Source organism: Chrysoperla carnea, chromosome 4 (assembly GCF_905475395.1).
Source record: "Chrysoperla carnea chromosome 4, inChrCarn1.1, whole genome shotgun sequence".
In the NCBI taxonomy this organism is placed as follows: domain Eukaryota; kingdom Metazoa; phylum Arthropoda; class Insecta; order Neuroptera; family Chrysopidae; genus Chrysoperla; species Chrysoperla carnea.
This window is the reverse complement of record NC_058340.1, coordinates 32854505-32875414: the sequence shown is the minus strand read 5'-3', so window position 1 is coordinate 32875414 and position 20910 is coordinate 32854505. Positions and strand designations below refer to the sequence as shown.

At 28.4% G+C, this 20910-nt stretch overlaps 1 protein-coding gene across 1 annotated transcript in view; it reads left to right on the top strand.

The window, feature by feature from the left end:
• LOC123298679 (facilitated trehalose transporter Tret1-like) overlaps nt 1-17557 on the top strand; it is a 42079-nt gene extending 24522 nt beyond the window's left edge. The window contains exon 3 of the mRNA XM_044880771.1: nt 17501-17557. Within this exon, the coding sequence (XP_044736706.1) occupies nt 17501-17557 (57 nt within the window). The remainder of the gene's footprint in view (nt 1-17500) is intronic.
• The last annotated feature ends 3353 nt before the right edge of the window (nt 17558-20910 follow it).

Below are 20910 nucleotides of genomic sequence, written 5' to 3'. Positions count from 1 at the left end.
ATAGTATCAGAACAAATGAGCCAAATATCTTAAATAGTCTTCAGCATAATATCTTACACTCGGTTGCACACGTGGATTGTTGTCGACACAGATAAAAATACCTCTTCTAATTCTCAAACGGTTAAGATATTTTTTCTTTAAATGAACTAGTAATGCGGGTAACATGCCTACCCGACTTGAGTAGCAAACGCAAACTTTTAAAATGTCATAGCCACTATTAAATATATAAATTATTAATTATTGTTTCATTGTTACGCTTTATTTAATAATTAATCTAGACAATAAAATTAAATGTTGAATACAGGGTTCAACAGGAAATAAAATCAATGGTGCGATTAACAAATCTCATAGTATTTGTGAGAACTAACATCTAGCCCAATATTTCAAAATTCTCTTAGCACAAAGATGCAACAAAAATCGGCTAATAAAGGAAAATGAAAGAAACCGCTCGCCTTTTGCTAAAACCTAATGGAATGTGTGAGTCTTTGGTGTTAAATATTATTAGAAAGGCATGAGTTAGTGGTGCAAATGTTTCAATTTGCTAACAAACAATAAAATTTTAATTCATTGAAACGAGCAATGTTTAAGTTCACTTAAAAAATTAGTAAATAGACAATTTGTTTGACGTGAGTGTTGTTTTCTTAAAATGAAACCTAGATAGATCAATATTTCTCAAACCAGTTTTATAGACTATTTTTCTCCATCATCCTGTATATTTTCAATTAAAATATATCACCCACATAATATTACCAAGAAAATATGGGAAAAAACATACAATTACGTGACGTGGAATAAAATATTTCTTTTATATAATTACATTTTACAATACATGTATTTGATTACTTGAAAGGGTATTAAATAGGGGAATCAAATTAATAATTTTTCTATAAATAATTAAGGCACATTGTTTTCTAAGATTGTAATATGCATACGTAATAGAACTTGATGTGGGGCTTGGAAAGCCTACACAATTTATGCTCAAAAAATAACTACACAATAGCGAAATCTATATGAATTTATTAAATTAAAATTAATAATTAAAATTTTGTAGTGAAATTTAACGAAAAATTTGCAATTTTCATTTTTAACAAGTGAAAACAAACAATTGACTGAGTTAATTGTTGAAATACCATTTATAGACAGTGTTGATTACTCTGTCACATCACACATACCTACAAGTCATACATATGTAACTGATATTCCCATACTATAAATTTGCACCTAATTTGCGCTCTCACGGGTAAACAGTGACGTTTAAGAAAAAATGTTTTAAACAAAAGCTGTTTAAAAGTTAGCTGTTATTAAAAAAGCTATTTTTTTATAAGAAACTTTTTTTTTACATTTTTTACGAAAGTTTCAGACCGTGCAGAATGTAGAATGTATTTAAATATAAAGCTACGGCCAGGTATGAAAGCAAACACCAAACATCAACGAAAATAGGCACAGAAATGTATTTGGTGCCTTCGGCTCGGGCCGCAGCATAAGAATTCAATTGTGCATATATGCATATTTATTGACATTCCGATATAAACATGGCATCTATAGACCAAGAGCAGAATCGAGTTTTAACTTTCATGGTAATTATTTGTTGACCTTCGAAGTAATTATTTGTGTGGAAATGTTCACACCACGTTTAAATTTGATGGCAATGTAGTCTAAAAAACATTGAAATCAATTTCTAATAATTATGTAAATTCAGATTTCGGCTGAATTATTGGCGAGTCGATTTTGTCCCATAAAATTCGATGAAAACTTTTTAGGTATCAAAACACATATCTATTCATTCGGAGTTTATGATTATTGAAAAATTGTATTTTTTAGATGCATCTTTGAGATGGCAAGACTCCTTTGTTTGATAACCGGTTTGACATCAGACAGTTGCTTCGAATTATTTACAAAATTTTAATTTTGTGAAATTTATGAATTTTTATTTAATTCTCGTAATTGATCTGTTAATTACGCTTCAAGATCGTGCCATATTACCCCATTAGATTAGTTTCTTTGGGGATATGTAAAATAATTTGTCTACGCCGGCAAACCGGAGCCGGTTGAATACTTAAAATACAATATCATTAAACGAGTTATTGGCGGCTAAATGATCGAAATCATATTTAGCATAAAATTGTCTTTCCAATAAGTTAGTTTCAATGAAGTTGCGAAAAAAATAGTTCATTATATGCTAAGCGAAAATCAACAATTTTGAAGAAATACGAGATTTATTATACTGGGAAAGTATGGGTTATATAATAAACACGTTATTTCTGTAGATAAATAACAGTTATTACTATCAACAATGGTTTTTACCCTTGTCACTGTAGAGTACAACCTTTACCTGCTGGACTATTTTATTAATATTATTTATTAATATGATGATTAAGTGTTATATGAATTTTTTTTTTTTAATTAAAACATACTTTCACTTTCAATAAACGTTGGTTTAAGTATAGATAGTATGATCAGTTACTCAGCCAATTCGAACATAATACACTAGCAATCATATTCAATTATCTTGAATATCTGAAGTCCGGCATTCTATGTTACAAAAATATGTCATCAACTGTTGAATTCAAGGTCAATTTTGTTCACTGACAGAATACACTATAAACACAGTCGTCGTAGGATATAGACTAGAAAAAAACCGGGAAAGTGTGTATGACGATTGGGATGAACATTCACTAAGCGATTGGGATGGATTTCTTCTTCTTTATTTGGAGTAATAAGGATCCAAGAAAAAATAACCCGTTCATTTGGCTTTTGGATGTGTTTATTTGAAATATCTCCAGAATCACTTCGAAATAAGAACTTTTTGTACAAGACTTTGAAGGAAATCTCAAAAATTACTCACTCAATCCCTAAATAAATCCGATTTTCTCGATTTTTTCTAAGAGGTTTCCCCTTTAAAAAATTGTATTTTGACCCAATAAATATAAATTTCGTATCCATATGATGATAGGACTCGAATTTTGTAGATGTTGCCCAAAACGCAATTCGAAGGTTGGTATCCCGAAGGCATTTCAGTCGATTTATCAGAAACTTGCAATTCAATCGCAAAATGAATCAAATTAAAGTTTTTTTTTTTTTTTAAGTAATCAAAGATTCAATGTCAGAAGCTAACGAAACTAAAAGAGCACATGAAAAATAAAAAAAATATGAAATACTCAAACAAAGCTCATGAAGATTCAAAAAAATATTTTCTTGAAGAATACCATTAATTTTTCGGCGGGTATTTTCCATATAAAAATAATAATAATAAACTTGAAGAGATATGTGTATGTTTATAAATGTTTAACATGTATGGTATTAAGTAACAGTAAATATAAATAAAGTATTATAAAATATTTTAATACATTTTTATAATTATAGTATAAATAAAGTATATTATGTATAATACTAATTAACATTAATTATAATTAATAAAAGTGTAATAAAACTTTTATAAAACTATTGTTAATTAATTGTAAGTTGAAATTAAGGATATACGAGCACCAAAGCAACTTTAAATAAAAAGCTTGATTTTTTTATATGAAGTTGGATTAAGTCTAAATCAATTCTTACAAATTAGGGAGGGGGGGGGTGCCCGATTATTAAAATAAATAAATGACTTCAAAAGTAGTTGATATATTTAACTTCTTGAAAACTAGTCGGTGGAAAAATTATTTAAATTACTGTTAAAACCTTAATAAATTATTGAAAACAAAAAAAACCCGGGCAATTAAGGATGCATGAGCATGGTAGTGGGGGCACAATTTTAAAATATTTTTAATTTTGATGAAGAATTATGTTACAACTTGACAATAAGACAAAAGTAAGGATAAAATTCATCGATATCTTCGATATCTTATGAAAATTGAAAATTTAGTTTAATTAATAAGCTTTCACTATTTCGAAAACCAAGGTAGATATAATATTGGTAGCTTTGATCACCCGTAGCTCAAAAAATACTTGTTTAAAAATTTTTGTGGCCGTGAGAGCTTTTGATCAGAATGATCTAAAGAACATTGAGGGGGGGGGGTGAGTTTAGAAGAAGTTTAACAGAAAGCCATTATCCTATCTAATATTGTGCGATCCTTTGCAATATCCATTCTTAGAGAAAAACTATTTTCTAACACTTTCGACATTCTACATACAAAAAAAATCATAGATAAAAATTTGTGATGATCTAATCATTTTTAAATTACTTGGCAAAAATAATACTTAACACCTTGGTATAAAAAAATGATGAATTTGAAAGTCGGACTTCGAAGTCATTTAATTCTATTTTTCTTGGAATTATATTTTAATACTGTGGAAAATCTTTAAGTTTAAGTTTTCTCAAAAGCCGACAATGAAAAAGAAGCCTTCAATCATTTCATATCCTTTTGAGAAGGCGTTCCTTCACTGACAGACGTTTTGAAAAACAATGGTGTACGTATATTTTAATTATAAAAGTTTTCTTTTAATTTCTTATTTCGCATTACTGGTGTGTTCAAATATTTCAGTATGGATGTACGTAATTTGAGAGTATATAATCAATTTTCCATAATGACAGCCTACAAAATGTGATAGCAATTTGGTAGGCGTTTTGTAAAGTAGGAGTTTCAATTACATTGACAATGTTTTTTTTTTTGTATATTGGTATGTACATACTTCGGAGAAAAATAAAATAAAATTTTCATTTCCTGATAAAGAATAACTAAATTCACCTCGAAAAACATTATTGAAAAAATTAAACAAACCGTAAAAAAATTTATATCACGCGAGACTAAATGAGTAAAATAATAACCGAAACTGGATCGAGATCATATCTTTCAAGATGGTTCTTTGCAAATAACTAAGGCTCAACGAGAGTTTTCCTTAAATACCCATAAAAACTAAAATGTTCTTATTTTTTTGGGCACTTTTCTTACCTTAACTACACGAGACTACACGAGACGGTATGAGTCTCAATTTTTCTCAAGACCGTTTTCGAAATTTTATAAATATTGTCTCGTCATGTGTAAAGTCAAAGATGTCACCGAAAAAATAAAATCATATGTCACCTTCGAAATTAAAAGCAGAATACACTGGAAACCGTGGTTTTTATACTACTCTATCACTGCTCCGGTTAACGTTATCGTTTTTTCTGTAAATTCGACAATAAAGCCCATGGTAACATTTGTTTCCGAAATAAGGATGTTAGCAGTTATTTTCCACGATACATGGATCATTCCAGAGGAAAACTGACGTTGAGCCAATAACGAGACCAAAGATGCCAAAATATTTTCTAACGTTCTGTAGTCTTATATGCTTTTTTTTTGAAAAAATTAAAAAAGTACGAGCAAAAAATCTTAAATTAGTATTCACGTGAGAATATTATTGATGCATTTTATCTTATAATTATCTTGTGAACAAACTATGTTTATTTATTTTTTTACAATTATTGATTTTAATAATTTTCTTTCGCAAAACACCATAATATTTCCATGGTATAAAAAAATTGTTTGATTATATAATATAGGTAATGATTGATAAATATGGATTACTTATTGATTAGTAAAATACACATATTTAATTATGAACTCAGGAAATATAATTATGATAAAATAACTATATAATAATTTGCATAAATATAGAAGTAAATAGGAAAAAGTAATTACTTTACTTGGGAGGTACTTGAATAGATATTGCAGCCATAATAATTTTAATATGAGTTTAAAATTATTATTATTATGTAAGTTATTAAAACTCTCGAAGATATAATCGAGAATTCTTTGTATACATATTAAATGGTTTAATTATTACAAAATGTAAAATTAAACAAGCGTCATATAGACGCTAATATCAACGAGACCATCGTTAGGTTTAGATTGTTATTTTTCTAATAATTTGGTTTTAATAGAAATGACCCAAGCCTGTCAGACACCATCAATAGTCATCCGGGAGTTCCTTCTCCCAATTGCAAGCTGCTTCTGAATGAGGATGTCTTAAGAAAGGTCAATCTTATATAGAAGGAAGAATGTACTTGTGACACTTAAAGACAGATATGGTCTGTGTAAAATCTTAGGCGTTGCGAAGATTATATATCGCTACAAAAAGCCTCTTTAAATTGTAGGACACTAGCTAGACAGCAGGCACGCTGAGAAATTGGAGACAGAAACTATGTCTTATCTTCTTTGTCCCTGTGCAGCTCTTGCCATGAGAAGATGTGTTTAATTGACTCAGCCTTTTTTGACGATCTCTCCGACCTGAGATCCGTTGACGTTAATTCACTCATCGCGATTCTTAACAGCTCCAAAACATCTTTTCGGTATGACAATGAATTCTATGATCTAAGTGTGTCCCACCCCAGAGCTACCACTCTAACCTAACCCTACCTAATGGTTTAGTCTAACTCTTGCATCGAATACGAAATGAGAATTCTAAAGAATCGATTTGAATGCAGAAATTTAGCTGGAAGAGCATTCTGATGCTAATCAAATAACATCACCGCCAATCTGATTGAATACTCTTTCAAATTTTCCAGACTCTATTTGTAGGCTATTCTTTTTGAAGTGAGACAAATAGGGTTGTCATGGCGACCGATTATGTAGGATATACCATGCATTACATATGCACAAGTTAAAACAATTAATAAAGCCTTTTAGTAATAATTTTATATTTCTAAATTCATTGACGTTCTACTAATTTATGGTTCAACGGGAAAATAGTATAAGTATAAACTCTACTTTTTAGATAAGTATGTACTTAATAAAGTTTTAAATTAATTCTAGAAAATACGAAATACTTCGTACGAAATACGTAATACTTCGAAATTTATAAAATGTTGTAAAATATAATTATTATTATTATGGAAAACTTTTCTAACCAAGTATAAATAAATTTTGATAAATACGAGAAGAAAAACATATGAGTGGTAATTACAAAATATACTCACAATATAAAATTACAAAACGACCACAAAATAGTTTTCACACGCAAAGTTCATCAAGTATACTTTAGTTTAAAGTATACTCACTCTTAACTTATATAGTTAGTCATTTTATTTTATAAAATTTAAATATGTACACCACAAAATTATATGACGATGGTAAAACCATAGCGATCCAAGTATCATTTTTCCTAACATAATAATTTTGGCAAATGGGTTCGAAATAACCTAATTCTTCCACGCCACATTTATCCAAATTATTTTTTTCCGATAAATTTAATGTAAGAAAATAAATTTTATTTGTTAAAGACAATTTACTTAAAAATTGTTTAACATAATATTGTTTTTCCATTATTTATTAATTCCAAATATTTGTTTTTATAAATATTAAGCTGTAAAAATCATGAATTTTCTTAAAAATTAAAATTTTCTTTATTTTTTTACAAATATAAAAATTTTACTTGAATCACTATTGTTCTACCGTCTTCATATACATTTAAACGACCCTAATTACTTTCTATGGAAATATATATGATTGAATTTCATTTTCACCCGAATACATTAATAATTTTCATAGAATCTTTGATAATATTTTTTTCCTGTTCATTAATTGAATTTAACGTCAATAGTGTACTTCAATAGTGGGTTGGGCTAACTAACATAGAAATAGTTCCCTATTCGACGAACCGATATTACTTTTTACTTTTTTAGGAATTTTTAGGCTTTTTTCTGAAATTACCATAAAAAATCAGCTTATAGTAAGGACACTCCTAGAAATTCCTTAGAATTTATATAGGTAAGTCACTGTTTCAGCTTTACTTGGGATTTTATATTATGATTTTATTATCGATTTAGTAAGAATGTATCAAAGTGTAAAACTCCCAACAATTTTTAACTAATCGTGAAGAAGTTGCAACAATTATAAACACACGAAAAATTTTGAGATATTAAATTCATGAATCATTAAATAAATGTCAAAATTACCAAAATACATAAAATATCCATTCATTAAATCATCAAATCGACAACATTTCATAAACATAACGCACTGTTGACAAATGTTGACGATTACTTAATTAACAATGTAACAATATTTTGTGTAAAATTTATTTTAAAACTACATTAGAAGCCTGTTGAAATATTAATTATTAGATAATGTTTCTTTCAGTCTAAGGCCAGACGTTTATCGCATTTATCGGTTAACATTTGCAGAAGGACTGAAAATTTAATTGGTTGTTGTTAGAGTCTAACAACTTTTCATTAACAAAAATTTCGTTCGGGGATTGTTGTTTCAGCGAATCAAAATAAACATTTAGGAAAATTTATTCACACTCGAAGAGTACGAGCTTTCCTTTGTTCGGCACAATAGAAATCTGCAATCCCTGGCTATAAAGGGGCGACAGATCGACCAGTGCCTAGTCACAGCTAGGCCATTCGACTGTGCTCGGTTGAAACTCATTAAAACAGAGGTTAGAGAAGCAGGACTCTCGTGGAACATTGCTGGATGTTCTATCACCTTTGTAACTTAGGGATATCTTGATAGTCCGTCCCACTTGTAAGGCCTTGTAAGAAGAACGATAAAACCACCATGCATGTTATTTGCACCTGCAAAAATACGCAGGGTGTCTGATATAAAATGTTCCAATTCGAAACCATGGATCCATCAATCCTAGGAACAATTCCAGTGAAGAAGCTGTATGCTTTCTGTACGGCGTCTGACCTCGACAGAATCATATAGTTTCATCTTCTTAGAATATCAATTCTTATTTTGAGACGCGTTTCTTTCGGGTGACAGCTTGTTCTCAAGATGGTTACAGAGGATTTCTTCGTCTAGATGCTAGGAACTCATTTCGCATTATCCCTCTTATCTATTATTATTAGTAAGGGAAAAAGTTTTACTTCCTACAAGATAGATAATTCGCAATAATCCTGGAAATATTTTGGGGTAAGCATAATAAATACACGGTAAGTAATTTATACCATATCACAAACCAAATACAAAATTTATTTAAGCAATTAGAGCGAATCATTTATTTATTACTATTGAATGTTGAAAGTGAAAGACACTAATTGTTTTTTATTCAATTTCAATTCCTTTATATTTATAGTCTTCAATTTTTACTTTTGTTTAAATCTTAGACATACAGAGTGTCCCGAAGAATCTCAGAATGAATTTGTCAAGTCAAAATAAGTTGAACAATTCTTGGAAGTTTTTTGAGTCGATGTACTATTATCCAATTATAGCTTTGCTTCTTTATCATACAAAATTTTTTAGATGATAAATTGTAGTAAAATTGATTTTCATAAATTTTACGCTCCTTGCAAAAATTTCACCTGACCTAATATTAATTGTGAACAAGTGAAAACAAACAATTGACTAAGTTAGTTCTTGAAATACCATGTACAGACAGTGTTGATTACTCTGTCGCATTACACAAACATACATGTCACACATATATAACTGATATTCCCATATAATACGTACTATACAATTTGCGCTCTCACGGGTATTCAGTGATGTTTACGAAAAAATGTTTCAAACCAAAGTTGTTTAGTTTTTTATAAGGAATATTTTTTACATTTAAACTTTTGTTCTCTAACGGTTTACAAGATCCAATTGACCTATGATGTTCATTTACGAACTCGATCTCACTTTTTACGTCCTTAGTACGCTGTAAAAATTTCAGCTTGATATCATTTTTCGTTTTTGAGTTATCGTGTTCACCGGCGGGCGGACGGACGGACAACCCAAAATGGACTAATTAAGTGATTTTATGAACAACTATACCAAAATTTTGTTGATAGTATCAATATTTTAAGTGTTACAAACTGGGACTAAACGTAGTATACCTTGGTATATATTACATATATACATGGTATAAAAACTCAAAATTATACACCATAGAATCAACGAAGCTCTATCTCCTTAATGGTATATGAAATCGAAACTTGACGACTGATTCTACGTGACTTATAATACACTCTGTATAAAGCAAAGAATGAAATACCGAAAAGCCATCGAACTTTCTATTCATAGTTAATTTTAAAAGAAATTTGTCATTTTAATATTTTAGTGTCAATTTAATTAAATTTAAACAATAGGTATATTTTATCAATTATTATCGAAAGTATTTGATAATTGGTTGAATTAAATTTTTAAAAGAAAGAAATTCAACTCTATTAAGATAAGATATTTCTATATTAAGATAATTTTTAGTAATCAATTTTAAAATATTGAAAAAATTTAAGGAATTTTATTATTCTACAGGGTCTCAAAACGTCAGGGATCTATATTATAAAATGTGCTAACTTTCTATAATGAAATAATATTGATATTTTGAGTACAAATGAAGGGTCTTTCAATAAGAGTGATACTTTTTTCATATTCGAATAAAAAAAAAAGACTCGAATGTAACGAAGTAAATTGTACAAAATATAGTTCAAATGTCCACCATGTTAAATGTTAATTTTTAGGTCTTCAATTTGTTTTTAAATCATTCACATTGTATTCAATTTTCAGGAAAATTCAGGGAAAATAACAAATAATTCATAGAAAATGACCAACTTTTAAAAAAAGAAACTTTCTTATTGAATTTCCATACATATGAACCGCAAACCAAGGGAATTTGTTTTTATACAAAATTATTTTAAATGATAATTTTAAATTTGTTTTTCCACGACAGCAAAGGAAGTGTTTAGTTTTATACGCTTAGTAGAATTTATATATATAAAATATAAAAAATAAATGGATGAAATTGATTTATAATACAGGAATAGATAGATTTGTTGAAGCGCAAAATATCCTAGAATGTGTGTCATGAAAAGAAGTAACCTACGATACTTAGCCTTTTAATACAAATGCAGTAGAGTCTCAATAATCAGAAACGATCACTAATCAGAAGACTTTTCTCTAGTTCGCACTTCCCACACCGCTGTACCAAACTCTCAAAAATGGTATTGTTTGTTTCTATATACATCAAATACGATTCATTGCAATGATTCTAAAGAAACAGTAGCATCACAATAACATGTTTTTAACGCTACGAGTTCAGTCACGCATAAATACATACATTCCAATATCAGTATCAATATTTACGTATAAAAAATATCAAGATTTTTATCCAAAATTGCCCTGGCGCTCGTACATCCTTAAATGGAAAATTAAAAAAAAAAATTTGTGCTCGTTATGTTCGAATCAGGGTGCGTTAAGTGTTGAATAAATGACGTCAGTCGGACAATTTTCCAAACAAAATAAAATTGTAGCCGAGAGGTAAGAACATTTTACGGTCGTTAAACACGTAAAGTATTGAAAATTTTTGGCTTTTTTTTTAACATAAACTAAAAAAAATACAATAAAATTCCATTGTCATTTAATTAATGACCATTTGTTCCGTGTTTAAAATCATGGAGGTCACACTGAATGATAATAAAATATTAAAATTTCATTAAAATGAAAAATAAATTGTAAAAAAAAAATTATATGGTGAATAAAATATATTACTACTAGCTTGATACCCGCTAGCTTCGCTGGACTTAAAAGTAAAAACCACTACTTTATAGCCTCTGCCTCTCTTGATCTCACTTATCCCCCTTCTATAACACTCATAACACTCAATTTTTAAATTGTATAATAGTCATAATTCATTGAGTACCTATATGAGAAAAGGTGGCCATGGATGGTTTGACATTTACTATTTTAAACTTTTACAGTATACTTTCAATTATTACAATTTTTTACAGTATTATTAAAAATCTTCTCCGTCTATAATCATTATTTTGAACCATAAATTACAGATTTCTGTACAAATTTAAAATAGTAAATGTCAGATTAATTTTTTTTTTTTAAATATATCTTTATAAATTATAGCTGAAGTATGAGCTATATTGTTGTACAGTTTCAATAAAAACCATTCGCTAGTTTTAGCGTGAAAGCGTAGTAAATAAACAAACAAACAAACAAGCAAACATCCTTACTTTCGTATTTATAATATAATAGAGATAGAGATTATATTTATAAAAAATTTGAATAAATTTTCAATAAACATTATTTTATGAATCAAAATAATAATGAATTTAATTACTCAGAAAATTAACTACATTTAACATTTTTGGTATTAAATATTTCATATGATAATATACACAGACACTACAACACCTGGAAGTAGTAGAGGCAGACTACTGGCCTCAAATTTCAATGGCCGTGGATTCGATTGTTGGATCACCCTATTCAATACTGTAATATTAATTATGCCTACAAAGATACAATTCGTTGTGTACGTAGTCATGGTAGGGACAATAAAATCGATGCAGCGCTTCCAGTGTAAAACTTTGGCGTAAAAGGAGGCTGTTATGACTAATTTGCAATTCTTTACATGTAAATGTTATAGTGAATGTCAAATTAAAAGAATTGAAAAACACTAATTAATTAAACTTAATGCATTAAAAATTGTGAAAATAAGAAATCAAATTGCACAAATATTATTTTTCAAATGTAAATTATCATAATTATTTATTTAAATTTGTGAGACAATAATATTAAATTTTCAATGTAAGTCCTAAATGCAATCCATACAATTATATTATGCATCCATACAATTCTATAATTATTAAAGTAGTGTATCGTTACCATGGAAATGCCTCCAATAAAACTCACGCACGGTGCGAATATGTATCTGTCTCTATACCATACCCGCATTGTAGTAAACTCCATGCACATCTTACCGTGTATAAAAGGGTTCCAATGTGATGACGCCACGTTTTTTACCGATTTACTCTCTGTATTTCTATTTTTTCAATCATACGTGAATATATGTTGCTCTAGTGTCCACGTTGACAACTCAATTATCCAATTATGGAAATAAAAAAAGAGTTAAAAAACACTTGGTTTTAAGTCCTTTACTTGTATATTCTTTTATTTTTCATGATTATGTTACGAATCTTTTCAAACGTAATATTTTAGTTTTCACATACTTAACACCAAAATTGTGAAGAATAAATTATAGTTGAAACGGGAAATTGATATTTGATTTCATATAAATTAGCCAATATGAAACACGCGTGAATCAATTTAAAATATTTTAATTACATTACTATGAAAAAAATACGATAATTTATTATTTCCGACATTTCAAAATGGTTTAGGGTTCAGTAGCACGACAGATATAGAATGGAAATTTTGAAAAAGATTCTTAGGATTTACATTGAAAGATGAATGTCCGCAAATTCAAAAAGTCACAATCAGTGATCCCGAATTAATTATGCAAGTGAATTTAAAATATTTTAATTAGTTTAGTTACACTTTTAGTTGAAATAAATGCAAAAGTTGAACCATTCTAAGTGGTATTACTATAATAGTATATATAATTCACATATAATGTTATAGATATATCAATAAGAATGGTAAAAATACGTGCATTTTTTTTGACACAAAGTGTACTTGAAAAAGAACATGCGATAGTTTATTATTTTCAACATTTCAAAATGATTAAGGGTTCAGTAGCACGGCAGAAATAGAACGGAAAATTGGAACAGATTCATAGGATTTAAATTGAAAGATAAAAGTCTGCAAACTCAAAGACCCATAAATAGAGGTACAGAATCCATTCTGTTCAATTCCATCCTAACCCATTGATCAGGCATAGACTTAAATAATGTAAAAGGAGAAAAGCGTACACATTTGATGCACGAAACAAGGGAGAGTGGCGTATAGCATAAATAAAAAAAATAATGATTAGTTAGAAAAATGACGATAGATGGAGCTAAAGTGATATTCTGTAAATTTTCTTTACACCATTATAAACAAATCATTAAATATTAGGGAATTCCGGGATAAAAAATAAACATTTCGGGAAAATATTTATAAAAAAAAATCAGAGATACATCAACATCAAAGGAACAAATTTTTTGTTCGTTAATGGAACTCTTGACAAAAAAATAAATACAATTTATGCATGAATTAATATGTTTCTTTTTTGAAAATATTTTTTTTATAAAAAAAAAATTATAAAAATTAAAACTCTCATATATTTTGTCATTTTAAATATATTTCACAAGATATTTGAAAACGTTGCTCGTTGGTATGTGGGTAAATAATACGTTCATTTCATTTCATCAAGTATTTTTACATAAAAAAAATAATTTTTTTTTTACGAAATCTTCTGAATAGAAAATATTACTCAATATTAAATTGTACAGTTATATTATTTAAATATTGTATACTCATGTTCAAAAACAATAACCGACATACAAACAATTTTTGAGGTAAAGCCCGAACAACCGCCTCTAAATCTGTTTCGAATTTGAAATTCAGAACGATTAAAATTTTTAAAATTAATTTTTCTGATTAAGGCATAAAGCAGAAATTACGATGAAAAAGAGGGGAGGTCACAAACAATGACTATTGCAGTAATCAGAAAATGGAATTATCTTTCACTTAAAATCGAAAGTTCAAATGAGATTAACGGATTTTAAAAGAGCACCAAAATGAACTTTAAGTTTGCCAGTGTGAGTCAGCACTTCTGAACGAGCTCTTCAACTAAGCCTATAGCCTAACCTCAGTTATTCTTTGTACATTCAAAAACAACTTCTTTTAATAGTGACTAGCAGTTATCCACCCGCTTCGCTGGGTAACGAATTTTAAATACATAAAAAAGAAATAGATGGAAACAAGCAATTACGTTGCCCCATACAAACCTTGCCCTCGTTTTTCACCTCTTAGGGGTAGAATTTCAGAATTATCGGATGCCTACGTCATGCAAAGAACACACCCTCCAAGTTTCAGGTCTCTACGATCAGCGGTTTAGTCTGTACGTTGATCCGTCAGTCAGTCATTCAGCGCTAATCATTTTAGCACTTTATATGTATAGATAACAAATAAATTTGTCAGCAATCTATGAATAAAGCATAATAATCTGTGCATTCCCAAAAGAATTATCAAAAATATCATAAAAAAATATTAAGAAATAATGTCTGTATCAAAAAAATTTTAAATTTCATTTAAATATTAAATTACATTATTCAAAAAATTTAATAAAAAAAGTTTCAAATACTCATTTATATTTAAGTTTTAAATATTCATTAATTACATTAAAATTTTTATTACACTTTTTTGGGTATATTGATTAATCAATTAAATATATTAAATTTTAATTAATAAAATAGAAGCCCTTGAACAAAACACCCAAAAAGTGATTGAGTTTTTTTGAGAGTAAAATTAATAATATTTTTTTGTAAATTATTATTAATTTTACTTTATTAAATTATAAATATAATAAAGTAATGCGATCGAAAAAAAATCGATATCGGCGTTTCAACGGAAATACACGTTTTGAGAGACCCTGATTCCAAAAAAGTGGTTTTTAAAAAATGCTGCGTCCGTCGGTATGTCGGTATGTCTGTAACCAAGCTGAACCCTTCAATTTTCAACCAATTTTTTCAAACTCAGTACATAGGTTCAGTTTGGTCATAGTTCCAGACGATTTTTTCATTTTTTCCCTAGGCCTTTTTACAAGGGTACTTCCCTCTAGGCCAAAACATGATTTTTGGGGTTTTCTCAAAAACGGTACTTACGATTTCGTTTAGACTTGGCACAAGGCTAGACCTTAAGGTGTTCCTAGAATGGGTATAAGCCACATATCCGGGAAAATTCGAGAAGGCCCACACCCTAGAGAAAACCTTTCCAAATACAGGAAAATGGGAATTTCTAGGGAGAGGCTGAGGGGGCCGCAGTGAAACTTCGTATCAGGGTTTATATCAACAAGGTCTTAGGTTCGATATAACTCAGCCCTGGAGCCGTGTAGTTGGAGGGGATGAAATCGTCAAAAGTGATGAAATAAACCCTACCCAAAATTGATCAATTATTATTTAAAATGTCTTTTTAAGTAACTTTTGTAACTTGGTAATCTTTGCTTAACCTCACACTTACCGAACTACTTCCTTCTAAATATTATATTAAATTCAATAAATACCTAAGCCTGTTCCTCATTACCGTATGATTCCAATAATAATATATCAATTACAAGAATAATATATATCAATTTTATAATATAATGAAGTCTTGTCCGATGTTTCGGACCGTTTATTTTTGTTGCAAACAATTTGTGATTGTTTACATAAACAATAATAAAAAAATTGTGCATAATTTTAATTATAACTAATATTTTTCTTTTTTTTTTTTGCAAAAAAAATATTTTTATTGCCAGTCGATTTCTTTTAAATTATTTTATGCGTTTCAAGGTTTTTGAATTATTATTTTTTGAATCTTAATTAATTAATAAAAGTGTGGTTATTATTATTATTATTATTATTGGTACTACAATGCACGAATATTGCAAATTAATAAAAAAAATATTATGATTATTAATTGATATCTTATTTCTAATATTCTTAAATGCTCATTAGTTTCAAGGTTTTTTTCTTAAATTTTTCAATTTCAAGTTTTTTTGTATATAAAAAAAATCTTTTACCTTGCAATAGGGAATATTCATGTATTTTTTTTATATTTTTAATTCATTTTTTACACCGTTATAAGAAAGTAAAAAATATAAATACTGCTTAAAAATGCTGTATTTAAGTGTAAAAAAATATTTAAAATACATTATAATTTTGAGATATTTAAACACAGTTTTTTGGCGCTTCCTGTTGATAACGTATAAGTACTTGATCTGTCAATTGGTGACAGTTCAATGAATAATTTTCACTTTAAAAAAATGAATTTACAACCCAGAATTTACACAAGTTATTATATATACATAGTATAATTTAATGAAATACCATATAAAATGTAAGTAATTAATATCATACAGTATGTCAACAAATTTGACAAGCCCGTACTATGATGTCACGTCCGTATAAAAATTTGAATTTCCGTTTTAGAAATTTTTAAATGCCCTCACTGAATTTGTACTTTTATTAATTAATTTTAAGTAATTAAAAAGATATTAATTACTAAAATAATTGTTTAGTTGAAATGTCCAGTCATTAAAGTTACGGAAGAATATTTGAACCAAATTTTTTCATGAATATTCCCTATATCTAAGAACACAAAACTTTCTGATATCATAGGATCGACATGCACTTCCCAGGGAAACATAATTTTTTTTTTGTACAGCAAAACTGTTTGCTCTGACCAAACTTCTATTTGCCCACCGTGAATGCTGCTACTATTATGTAGTGGTGGGTAAAATTGGCCTCCGTCTTGCATTCTTGGTTTTGATCTTGCAAATTTAACAAGATCAAGACCAATTTAGTATCACTTCGAAAAGACCAATATCAAGACCCTATCTACATGAATTAAAATCATATTGATAGGATCTGAAATCTGCGATATAATTTTCAATATATATTTCAGGAAAATCAATTCCTTTTTTATCAAAAATTTACAAAACGAAGGCATTGCTTTTGATCTTTGAAATAAAATTTGAAGAAAAAAACAGATTCAAGAATTAGCTCAATGATCGGGATTAAACTCTTATAAGCCTTCATAAATAATTTTTTGAAAAAATAAAAAACAACACTACACAACGAGACAAAACAGTTAGATACATAAATTTAAAATAAATATTTTTTTAAATTAATTTCGAAATTAATATTTTCAAAATACATATTTTGTTTTAGCAGCAGCTACAACGCAACGGTAGAGATAAAGATGGTAGTTATGGCACGTTTGCCTAAAGCTATTTTCAATAAAATTATCATAAAATTTAATACTTGAACAGGTTTATTTATATTTACTTATATTCTTTTTTTTTTTTAATAAAAAAAATTTATTAAAGACTTTGTTGTTATTGCAACTAGGAAATTTGAATATGCTTCTTCTTTTTTTATCATGGTATAACTAACCTTTTACTCCTTCAAAAGTATATTTTTACCTTCATAATAATTAAAGATTTCTTGATCTGACAATAATTTGACAGTTAAGTCCAACATCATTTTTCTCGAATTTTTGCAATCTATTTTCTGAAGGGGAAAAAATCACAAACAACTTTTTAGTTCGGAATTTGAGAAAACTTGGCTCACAGTGTAATTTTAATCCACAAAATACAAAAATTTTTTTTTTTTTTTTTGAAAGATTACTGGAGTATTTCTAATGATATCGTCAGATGAGATTTTTGGTGATATCTATATAACTATCCATCAACTCAGTAAGTAGTCCCTTATACTCCACTTAAAACTCTTTCTCTTAAAGCTTTCTCCATTTCTCCAGTAGTTGGTTATGAGAAATTTAATTTAATAACAAATAAGACATAAAATGAAATTTTAAAGAAACAAAATCAGCTCTGATCGATTTGTTTGTAGGATTGTTGCTCTTAAATGGAAGAACCGATTGTGATTTCTTGTTTGTTTGAAAGGTAATTTGATCGAGAGTGTTCTTAGCTATGTTTAAAGAAAATCTGCTCAATCGTATAAAAATCGCTACCTCTTTTTCAGTTGTTATCGGGTACGGAATTCTGAACACAAACTTGAAACATAGCAAAAAGCACTTTCGACCAAATTACCTTTCAAAAAAAAAAACAAAAATTCGGTTCATCCGTTTAGGAGCTACAATGGCATAGAAAGCGCACAGATATGCAGACACGTTAAAGTTATAACAACCCTCTTTATTAGTCGGGGGTCTGAGAAACTACCCCAGGAATCAATAAGGAATATTCATAAAATTTAAATTTGGTTCAAATGTTTTTTTCCCGAAACTTCATTGGCTGGATATTTCAACTAAAGCATTATTTTAGTAATTAATATCTTTTTAATTACTTAAAATTAATTAATATAGGTACATATCAGTGAGAGAACTTCAAATTTCTAAAACGGAAATTCAAATTTTAAAACGGACTTATATTTTGTACGGTATTACATTGAGTTATATTATTCTACACCTTTTTATTAGAAAAACTAATAATAACGTGTGTAAATTCTATGCTGTAAATTCATTTTTTAAAGTGTAAATTATACATTGAACTGTCACCAATTGACAGGTCACATATTAATACGTCATCAAGAGAAAGCGCCAAAAGGACTGCATTTAAAAATCTTAAAATTATTCTCTATTTTAAATATTTTTTTACACTTAATTAAAGTATTTTTAAACAGCATTTATATTTTTTACTTTGTTATAACGGTGTAAACAATGAATTAAAAATATTAAAAAAATGCATGAATATTCTCTATTACATTATTAAGTCAACAATTCCATGACATAACATATGAAAGTGATCTGAAGTAATCCATAGAATTAAACTAATAATACTTTTTTAATACAAGTACTAATATTTATACCTTAAGGATAAATTCCATTCGCAGTAGGTGTGTAATAATATAAGTTATTAATAAAATAATAATTATTTATTAGACCATCTAAAAGTATTCGAATTACGATATTAAAAAAATATTATTTTTAATAAATATAATTTATATGTAAAACATGTACACCTCTTAAATCCCAACAAAGGTCTTGAACTTCAATTAAAACATATCAAGGTTCATAAATTTTATGCTGACCAGAGCGAAAAAAAAAATTAATTAATATGTTGAAAACGTGTTCAAGGTAGAAGTTTTTCTAATCGTTTAAATTATACATTTTATAGTGTTTAAATTAAAAATTACCTTTGAATTTTTTTTTTTTTAGTTATTATTAATTAGTGTCTCCAAGCGTTGAATATTCAATTTTAAAAAGTTTTCCTTAAGCGACCTCGCACGCCAATACATCTTTTATAACGTTTTGTAAAATTGATCTTTGAAATGGCTAATTAAATATCTCTTTTCCGGTCCATTATGGGAAGCAGCAATCCTGCCCTCGTTGCCTTTCTTAATCTAGCTGATTTATTATCTGTATTGATCCCGAAACACATTAATTTTACTAAGAACGAAACAAAACTGTCACAACAGTATATAATTCTCGAAGTCTATTAGCTTCAGTATACCATGCAAGGCTATTCGAGAATACTTTTAAGATTTCAGCGCCACCGTAGTAAAATAATGAATCTTTTGACATCTTTTGATCATTTTCATTGAGTAAAAGTTTTATGGAACGATTATAGATTGCGTGGATATATTATTTTAAGCGTGCTTTTGACAGCTTATTCCTTCCGTTATTTAAAAAGGTTGCTCTCCTGCGTTGTTGATATTTCTAAATTTTTTTAAAGTATTTTTCTGTAAATTTTGTTCTTTATTTTTATAAGGCATTTTATTTGATATTCAGAAAAGCTTTTGAATATCAAATTTGTCAAAGCAACCAAAAAATAATTTATTCAACTCAGCCTTTAAATTTTTTTTATATCGATAAAACTCTTCGTAGCTTTTAACATCACCGGGATTGTTGCCCAATGTAGAAATTGATCTAGGGTAATTGTTAAAGTTAGGTTATATTGGCTGCCCACGAAGGATCCACTTAGGCTATAGAGCCCATTGCGATACCATATATGTGTTTTTCCGCTGATAATTTCATTTATCAGCTCCTCCATTTTAGAGGCTGAGTGCACCTCCTTCATTCATATACCATGCACTACACCAGCCCATCACAACTATTAATTAAATTAATTTTGTTGCATTGGCGGGAATCGAATCCGCTATCCTAAGCATACCGCGGACGGAATTGGTTACGTCTTAACCAACTCAGCTAATAGGGCGATAATTGAGTATAAAGTGACATCTTTTCATAATGAAATCCCTATATCCGCAAAAGAAGGCACATGACCGGAGGCATAGATCATTGTTACGCCTTTTCAAAGAGTTAACATTTGGTCTATAATCGATGTATATATTTTTAAACATAATATACAAAACCAATAAATCCATTATATAATATTTATATTATAATTATAAATCTCGGAAGTAAAACTAAACTTCACGTTTTAGCAAATAACAAAACAAGTTTGTGTATTTTATAATAATTAATTATACGCAGATAAGTTATATCGGATACCTATATATGTATATATGGTTGAAACGACTTTGTAAGTCATGTGCTTGGACACAACAGGAATCCGAAATATCAGATTTAAATTAGTTTATAAAATACCGGAAAGTATGGG